At 44.1% G+C, this 9,978-nt stretch overlaps 1 protein-coding gene across 4 annotated transcripts in view; it reads left to right on the forward strand.

The window, feature by feature from the left end:
- The window catches only part of LOC107996894 (homeobox protein SIX3), a 46,850-nt gene extending 37,511 nt beyond the window's left edge, over positions 1-9,339 (forward strand). For all 4 annotated transcript variants that reach the window (XM_062071130.1, XM_062071127.1, XM_062071128.1 and 1 more), the window contains 2 exons: positions 6,021-6,416; positions 6,990-9,339. In XM_062071130.1, the coding sequence (XP_061927114.1) occupies positions 6,021-6,416; positions 6,990-7,371 (778 nt within the window). In that variant the 3' untranslated portion in view covers positions 7,372-9,339. The remainder of the gene's footprint in view (positions 1-6,020; positions 6,417-6,989) is intronic.
- Positions 9,340-9,978: the final 639 nt, after the last annotated feature.

A 9,978-nucleotide genomic window follows, 5' to 3' on the forward strand; every position in this document is an offset into this window, starting at 1 on the left:
TTTTCGAGCGAAAACGGGAGGGAGGGGGGATCGAGGCGATGAGAAAGGGAGAGGATCGTTTTTCTGCTCGCTTAAAAATCTCTTTAAACAGATCGTGATTTCGAAGGGCGGAACAGGCGGAACGGACGAGAGAGAAAGAGAGAGAGAGACGGTGGAGATACTCTCTTTGTTCGGGGACAAACATTTGCCAGCAGTTTCTCAGGAGTCGTCTCCCGGCGACGACAGGAAGACGAAAACGATCGAGGCCGCAAACGAGGCCACTCTCGTTCGCTTTTAGACGGCCATGTTGGAACAACGACGTCGTCGACGACGACGACGACGACGAAAACGACGAATGCCGATCCTCGGCCCGGATTAAAAATACTGCAAATCACGGGCTACCTGTGAACGAGCCTCACGCTTTTCATTGCCTCGTTTCGAGCCCGCCAGACGCCTCTTGCAACGCCGATACCGCATAGAAGAAACTCGTCGAGGATGAAATTTTCGCGAAAGCGCGGATGCCACGATTCGTCTCGCCGCTTCTTCCTCGAAACAACTTCGCGTTCTTCATTTCCTTTCGCGCGTATATAACAGCGTAACATTGTGCGAGCAAACAAATCGCTTCGCTCGATGATTCACTTCACGAGGAAATCAACGCCACGCTTTCCACTCTCTGCTCCCTCGAAATATCTCTCATCGATTTCTAATACACGAAGGAAACAGAACACATTTTATATATATATATATAAAATCGAGAATGGAAAACTATATTTTAAGGAATGTACATATATATCGTATACAAGGAATGGAGGAAGAAAGAGAGGGAGGGAGAGCGGGCAAAGAAAGAATATGAGCATCGGAACCGAGTCGACCGAGAGGGCCCGTATCGTTTTAACGTCTCTATTAGCGGCTATTAAAAATGAGCTAGAGACGAAAAAAAAGCTGTGGAACGAGGGTAAGGGGTGGTAGGAGGGGGTGGGTAGGGGTCCAGGTTCGCTTGAAATCGCGGGCCCTCTGTTCACATGCCGTCTCCTCCTCGTACCGGTATCCAGTTACCTTTTGTGGAGGCCCTCGTATAGCTCAGATTTTCGAATGATATGTTCTCCATTGTGCTCGCCGAGTATTTAGCATGGCACGGGGTTGGTCTAAATCGAGGGTTCGCCAGGGTGAGGAGGGATACAGAGGGGGGGCTGGTCCGAGATCGGCTCGTACCACGACGACGACACGAAAAATTTACGCTTTCTCTCTCTCTCTCTCTCTCTCTCTCTCTGTGTTCGACACGGGGGTAGATTCTGTTAAAATGATATCCCCCGTCACTCTACTGGAGTTGAGGATAGATCCGATTCTGATATCGAGGTTGAAATTGATCGTTCTCCAAGTGTTCTCTTTTTTTTTATCCCGCCTCTCTTTCCCCCGCGCTTTGTTGTTACCTGGGAAGAGTCGTAGAAACTAGTTTCGAGAGGAGAGAGAGAAGGACGATTGGCTCGGGTATTCTTTTGAAAGGTGCAATTTTTATTGAACGGAATTTCTTTGCATTCTCTTCGTTTTTGCAGTTAGCCTTTATTTTTATAAAGAAAGAAGAATCTTTTTTTTTTATCGAAAAGAGAGAGAGACAGATTATTGGAAATCTTTCTAAAGGTGTAATTTTATCAAAGCGAATGAAATTTTTTTGTATTTTTAATTTTATTCGTTTTATAGGTTTATTTTTTTACCAAAGAAATCGTCCTTTATCGAAAATACGAAGAGAGGAGAGGGAGAAGAACGATTGGGAATCGTTTCAAAGATGCAATTTTTACCCGATTGAACGGAATGCCCTCGCATTTTTTATTAAAGATTACCATTCATTATAAGTAGCTATCCGAAAACCCGAATGAAAAAATTCTTCGAAAAACTTTCTATTCGAGCCAATATGATATCTCGAGATAAAGAAATTCATATTGGAGAATTGGCGTGGAAAAATGGCGAATAAATTACGGACACAGTATCGATGTTAACCACGTTTAAACGTCGAAAAAGATCGAATCACTCTTTAAAGAGGCTGTCAGTCCTCGGCGGGGCGAAAAGCGGGGGATCCTTTCACCGCGGTAAGTTTCTTCTCGATCGGGGATCGATCGGGTGGGTTCCACAAGGACGACCATCTTGCGCGTAATTACAGTAGCTTCCGTCACGGTTCGAGCCGCCCCGTCCTCCGCGCATAATACTTTACAACGTATAACGCATACAGGAGGGATTACAAAAGTGACTCGTCATGCGGCATAAATACTTAACGGCGGAGCGGCATCCTCGTCGCCGTCTTCCTCGCGTTGCACCTGATACTTTCCCCGCGGGCGCGGGTTTTGATGAATTTCTTTTTTTAATCATTCGCCACCGCCGAAAACTTACCTCGTCACCTGTGCGCGCCTCGTTCGACGCGGGCCCTCGATTCGCCACGCGAATACGCCTCGAATTTGGCCGAACGCGTGCGGCCCAAGTGGACCAAGTGAGGCCGCGAATACATTATATACGTACGTTTTACATAAGGAGAGAGAGAGAGAGAGAGAAAGAGAAAGAAAAAGGAAAGAAAGAAAGGAAAAGAGGAGAGAGAAGGGGAAACTCGCTGCAAAATTCGTCGAACCGTGGCCCTTTTTCGTCGGAGAGCTCGTTGAGTTTTAACGAGCGACCGAACCGTGAACCTCTGTATCCCTCGTTAACCGCGGAAACAATATACCGCGGCAACACCGTTTCATGATATGAACCTGCGATGCTTAATTCTAATTATAATTTTAATTATTCGCGTTTTGAAATTGATGCGAACGGCGATAACAACAATTTATTAGAAAGGGAGGAAGATGATGAGTCGAGAGTTTTTTTTTTTTTTTTCGTTCTCTTTGGGGAAGAAACGAGTCGCGAATTCGTAATAAGCTCGTCAATTTTCACAACGGAATTGTGGAATGGAGAATACGAAGAGAGAGAGAGAGAGAGAAAGAGAGAGGAGGAGGATTTTTGATCGTTCGACGAATTGATACCGGTTCTTCGTGATTCGAGATTCATTCGAGGGGGAAAAAAATTGACACCGTAAGCTCGAGCCTCCGCACTTTAATTCCACGACATTAAGAAGCGTTGAATAGGGACAGGACGATCGGTCGGACGAGGCACTAAGCGGAACAAAACGGAAAGAGGCTGGCACACATAATAAGTCGCGCCCGCTCGTGCGGGTGTCTCGTGAAAGGGCCAAGACAAAGGGGGAGCGGTCTTGGGGGGCATAATTAAAACGCGTCGAGTGTCCCGTTGATCTGAGACACGTTGAAGAAAAAAAGGAAAAAGAAAAGAGAACAAAACGAGGGAGGAAGAGGGAGGAGGAAGGGTATACGGGTTCGATTACCGTGTCCAACGCGTTTCAAAAGTCCACGTGAGAGTGGCCTCTACACGAATCGCGTTTCTACCGCCTTTATACCCTCCTCCTCTGTGTCCCCGGAATCGAATAAATCGCTTTCATACCTTCGTCAGGGAAATTGACGTCTCGTTATATATTTCTGTATGGAGAAAGTGCGAAGAAAACGTCAGATTTACCAGGGAAACTGATTCAACCCCTTCGCGATGAGTACAGCAGTTGTGAAAATTTTTCATCTCTTTTCTCTGATCTGATAATACAATTTTCGAGAAATAATATATATATATATATTTATATATATATATATATAATATATATATATATATTTATCTAATATTCGAGTCTTTGATTTATAATTTCGTTCTTTCGACGTAGAATATATCTCATCTCGTTCTGATGAAGAAAATGAATTTATCGAACGTTTCTTTTCGTTCTCAGTTTGAAAATTGATACATCCAACTGGATGATTGGATAAATAGTGCACGTTTTTTTTACACTGGATACGAATAAAAATATGAAAAATTTATATGTGAAAATAGACTCGTAAAGGAGAGGATCTTAGACAGCTTAGGCAGGCGTAGGACAGGCGTGCCACGTTAAAAAGGCGAATCAGTTCGAGAGTTGGCGCTTCTCCTGCCGAACGCCCTCCTCTTTTTGGAGCGTGAGGAAGCCTCCATCCGGACGATTCTCGTTTCGAGCAGCGAACCTGTTCGAAATCACTCGAGGTGTTACCGTGGTAACAGTGCGGGCTCGAAACTCGATTAGCAAAGAAAATACGGGAGTATCTCAGGAGCCCAGGAGTTGAATCGATCTGGAGCGAAGAGGCTTTTAAGGCGACCACAACATCTCATTGTCTCTGGCAGACTTGCGAATGATTCTCCTTTCTCTTAATACCGGGATCGGGAGGTGGCTTACTTTTCCACGCTCAAAGTAAATTCCCTTCACAGTGTTTTCCTTTTCCGCGTTTTATTACACGATTACACGATGGAAGGAAAAATTATTTTCACCTAAGTTCGAGGTGTTTGCAGTTTTCATCTTGCATATTCCGTTTGAAAATTTCTTCTTCTTCTTCTTCTTCTTCTTCTTTTATCCATCTTCGAGGATAAGAACGAGAAAAAAAAAGAGAAAGAAAAGAAAGAGAATTGACGTTAGCCGGTAATACGAATTATAAAATGGATTTTCTCGATAATGGCGGCCTAAAGCGTTTAAAACTCGCTCGTGGGTGACGTGGGTGAGTAATACTTTCCTGTCGACAAGTCGGGACATCCGTTCCGATCGTGCCACGACCGCGTTCGCCATTTATCTCCCTGACCACGAAGGATGAGTCGTGTGAGAAGTTTTCGTGCGAGCCGTTTCTATATCTATCCGTAATCTCCCGAGTAATGAGGTGAATCCTTCTTTTGTACGTCGCCCGTCGCCCGAGAATCGTCGTTCACTCTCCCGTGAATCCTTCTGCTCACCTGGGAAGGATGGGCCCGCTCATTAATTATAGTCCGCTCCGCGGCGATGACTGGAAACAAAGTGTTTTTCCAGTGCCGGGTAACAGGCTGGATTAGCTTTACCCTAGGTCGGGCAACGAATTGAAATTCTCATCGCTCTCGTCCGCAACGCGCCTACGCGAGCCTTAGCTGCTCGAGAGACGGGGCTGACCGACTTGCTACCAATAATCGGTGACCTCTCTTGTTAACCCTTCGACGGGAGATGCATGCTCGAGTAAGCGATCCTCCAACGAGTAACCAAAGACGGACGTGGTGGAAAATATTGCGCGGCCAACGATTCTTTTTTTTTTCCTTTCAAAATAAATTCTCGAAGATTCGAATTGAGTTTTGCTTGACACATCGACGAAAACGAAAACGAAAGTAATTGTTAATAAAAAAAAAAATAAAGAAAGAAAGATTTACGCGGAAGATTCGAATTTTCTTGATTTAATTCTCGGAAACGGATATCGATAAAATAGTTGAAAATTCGAATTAACTTGATTCTCAAAACGAAAGCGATACGAGAATAGACAAAAACAAAAAAAAAAAAATAAAGAAAGATTTATGCGGAAGATTCGAATTTTCTTGACTTTACTCTCACAATGAAAATGAAAACGGATGTCAATGATGAAATAGTGGAAAATTTGAATTAACTTGATCTAGAAAAAAAATAAAGATTTACGCAGGAGATTCGAATTTTCTTGACTTCATTCTCGGAAACGGATGTCGATGAAATAATTGAAAATTCGAATTAACTTGATTCTCAAAACGAAAGCGATACGAGAGTAGATGTTAACAAAAAAAAAAATAAATAAAGAAAGATTACGCGGAAGATTCGAATTTTCTTGACTTCACTCTCACTATGAAAACGGATGTCAATGATGAAATAGTGGAAAATTCGAATTAACTTGATCTCGAAACGAAAACGATACGAGAGCAGATATTAAAAACAAAATAAAGATTTACGCGGGAGATTCGAATTTCCTCGGCTTCTGGAATCAAAGAGACGGAAAGTCAACGATGAAATAAAGAAACATTTGGATGGAAAATTGGAATTAGCTTGATTTCGATCTGGAACGAAAGCGGACGTTAGGAAAGAAAATAGAGGAAAGGTTTGCGCGCGAGATTCGAGTTCGATCTCGACGCGAAATCGAAAAAGTAAAAGTAAAAGTTTCCTCGACGTTATGTTTCAGAATGCAACAACAATCCGGTACAGGAAACGGGAATACGCGACGCGCGTTGAGTCCAGGACCGGGCGGCAGCGATTCGGAGGATTCGGATATCTCGCTCGGTGGCACGTCGCCCGCGTCACCGAGTTCTTCGCCTCCGCCAACTCATCAACCATCTCCTGTTCCTCTCGGGCCCCTTGGTCCCCTGCCACCGCCATCCTTAAATTTCCGTTTCGATCCTTCGCAATCGCAGTTTCGATTCAACCACGCGACGGCCTTCAAATTCCCGCCGACAGGCTTCCGGTTTGGACCGCACAGCCCGCAACACAATCATCCCAACATCTCGGGCGGTGGAATCTTCAGGCTGACGGAAACGAGCCCGTTCCAAGCTGTAGGGCCCAGGGGAGATCTCGGATCCAGGTGAGTTTTGAAAACTTTATCCTTCATCGCGTGACACTCATCACTCCATCTCGAAACAGATATTCAAAGAGTACTGTTGTTTCGTTTATGTATTAGATGGAATATCCTTTTCAATTCTATCTTTTGAAAAATAAGAATTAAAGAAATTTCATTTATCGAATGAAAAATTTTTAACTGTAAAACTATAAAAGCTACTTTCGTGTGTTTTTCCTTTTATTAAATATCTTTTTGCAAAGTCGACTCGTTGAAAAAGTACCTAGCAGTTAAAAATCTCGAATAAAGTTACTTCAACTAATTACTAATTAAAATGTTTGAAACATTATTCCTGGCTATTATAATTGATCCGTTTTTCATACAATCCCGGCGTTGAACAATTATCCGCGATTGTTATTATATTTCTATAACAAACTACAATCGAAGCAACTTTACTCGTCAACTTCAACCGTTGAACTTTGCCCGTCAAACGTAACGTTACGTAACCGTGTTAACGAACAAAGCGAAGAATCGAGGTCGAAGAATCGTTCGTACCGAAGGAAATAGCAATCTGAAAGCTGCAATGCTTTCCAATTCCAGATTACCCGATCCTCTGGGGCTGCCACCCCCGAGGTTGCATCCGCACGAGGGCCTGCTCCACCATCCCCACGTACAGCACCAGCTGCCGGAACGAATATCGGATGGCTCGCGGCTCTCGGATGGTGGAATCTCGCGTCTGTCGGACAGCCTGTCGGAAGCGCACAGCCCGCCATTAATGGCCACGAACCTGTCCGTGACGGGCCCTCTGAGGGTTGCTGTGCCCAGCCCTCACACGCCCTCCTCGCGAGGCAGCCCTCCACCACCGGCCAGTCAACCGACACCTCAGGCTCAGTCTCAAGGCCAGGGATTGATAAGGGTCGCCACGCCACCCCCGCCGAATCCGAAACCGCCCCAGATCCACAGACCGTTCTCGCCCGCGTGATACGACAAGGATGACGAGCCGGAGGACACGATCTCGGGGGAGAACGATCATCGACGGCCCGTCGGGGTGTCGGGGAAACCGGTGATGGCCAGTGACGAGCACCAGTTTTTCGAGAAACGGTTCGAGGTTTTGTGAAAAAGAAAAAAAAAAAAGAAAGAGGAAAAGGAGAAGATTGGAATTCGAGGTCGACTTCAAAGGTCCATCGAGAAGATTCTCGAAGAAACTTTGGATGAAATTCGTTCGAAATTCGGGGAGAGAAGAATTTGTTGGATGATGATAATAAAATAATAGAAGAAATTGAAAATTTTTTTCCCCCCCCTCGAGGGAAAAAAATAAAATTAACAATCAAATATTCGTGTTGACTTGTTCGCGTTGTTCAAGTGATAGAGATAGGAGACAAAAATGGACAGGAATGGATAATTTGATAATTAATATCGCGATACAAACAATGACTAGAATTTTTCTAGTCGATTGTGCGTGGGTGGATCGCGGGAGCGGACGTGTGCAATTAGACGAAGATGACGCGAGAGAGTGAGTGATCGTCACGTGTAAATAGCCTTAAATCATCGAGGAAACGACGGCCACGCGAGGATGGATACATTTTTCGTTGAACAAAAAACCCGAATATGAGATCGATCCGCTTCGAGGCTAATGAACTCAGTGCTAGTGGTGTTTTCTTTTCGATTTTTTTCTCTTTCTCTCTCTCTCTTTCTCTCTCTCTCTCTCTCTCTCTCTCTCTCTCTCTCTCTCTCTCTCTCTCTCTCTCTCTCTCTCTCTCTCTTCTTTTTGCGTAGTCTGTACATAGCGATGCTTTCGAATAAAAATAAAAAGATGTTATTCGGTGTAATCGTTGCCTGAAACTGTTGTTCGTCGTCATTTCAAACGTACGTGCTTACATGATGTATTGTCGATCTGTTTAAAATCAATCGATTCGGAAATGGAAAAATGGTAAAAAATGATTCGAGGACGTACGAAACGTAAGCCTGAAACGTCGATCGAGAACGAGATTCGAAAAAAAGAAAGAGGAAAAAATAACGTTGTTCAGCATACGATAAAATCGTATCGTATAAGTGAGCCTTCTAATCTCGTTAGAACGTCGAGATATCAACGGATACACCGAGAGATGCGCGGATGCTCGTCGAACAAATCGGGCTGACAAGAGACACTCTGTAACTCGATCCAACGAAACGAACCGATCTGTTGTAATGTATTAAAAATATCGTCTAAACATCTTTTCCCAAATTGAAATCGCACAATGCTGTCGTTCGAGCCAACGCGAACGTGTATATGTATAAACGCGAGTTGAAAATAATGGACGAGAGATGGAACGAGAGACGGAGCATCGGTGGTATTAATTTAAGATACTTGGCGAAACCTTCCCCATCTAGCTTAAGTAGGGATTAGCAATTTGTAAATTTCCTTAATCTCTCGACACGGTCGCCGTACGAAGTAATCGTTTATTCTCCGTGGAGTTGCACGCGGTTCGAGGGAGCTCGATTGTCAAGGAACACGATCGATCGATCGACCCACTCGAGCCTGGTTGGAGGAGAAGAGGAAGAAGAGGAGGAAGAAGAATATAAGAAGAAGAATATAAAAAGGAGAAGATGCGAGAATAAGAAGAAGAGGATGCAAGAAGAAACCGTGCGAACACGGTGGTTTCCCCTCCCCCCCCTTCTGTCTTTGTAGATACACACGAGAATACACAACACGTTAGCAGAATTTCTTGTATAATCGGCCCTTACCACCTTATAAATATGAACATACTACCACAGCCCATGTATACATAGCTACCTTACGTAAAGACTATTAACACGGAATTATACATATATAAATATACGAGAGGAAGATGAAGCATTATTATTATTAATATTATTAATAATTATTATTAATATTATTTGCGCCTGTAAATACATTCACGCGAAAATATATTAACAGATTATTATTATGACATTACAACAAAAACTATCACCGAGTGAGTCTTCAATTATCGTTAATTATCCCTGTATCGATCTCAACTCAACAACCCGTTCCGATATCCACAAAATTCGAAATTAAGCAGCGTAACAATATTCGTCAAATTTACGCCGGAATTAACGGGTTAACCGGTTAAAATCGTTTCACGACGATTATCGAAGCCCCCTTTCGCCGTTTCGTCCGAATATCGCCGCGTCGTTCGTATCGTTTCTCTATTTAATGTCGTCGTTTCTCCAATCTCGAGAAGCGAGAGGCGCGTTTTTTAGGTTTTTAGGCGTTGCGCGAGCGCGGGGAAACAATTAAAATAACTTCTCGCCGAGGCGAGAAAGAGCCGAGGCAATTCAGGTGGCGGCCGCGTCCTTCCTACAATTTAAACTGGCTGCTGGCAAGGGGCCTCCTCCTCTCTCCCTCCCCCCTCTTCCCCACGGAATACGCTGTATAACCAGCGAATTCGCACAGTCACCCGACTCTCTGTTAACGAACCCAAAAGAGACGAAGACGAAGGAGGAAGAAAAAAAAAAAGGAAGAGAAGGAGGAATACGAAGAAGAGGTCGCGGTTCGTTCGAAACACACGAATCTTTTTCACTCGAAGGTCAATGGGTGCGCGTCGACGGTTCGTGAAGGGACAAGGAG

This window comes from Apis cerana, linkage group LG2 (assembly GCF_029169275.1).
Source record: "Apis cerana isolate GH-2021 linkage group LG2, AcerK_1.0, whole genome shotgun sequence".
Lineage (NCBI taxonomy): Eukaryota > Metazoa > Arthropoda > Insecta > Hymenoptera > Apidae > Apis > Apis cerana.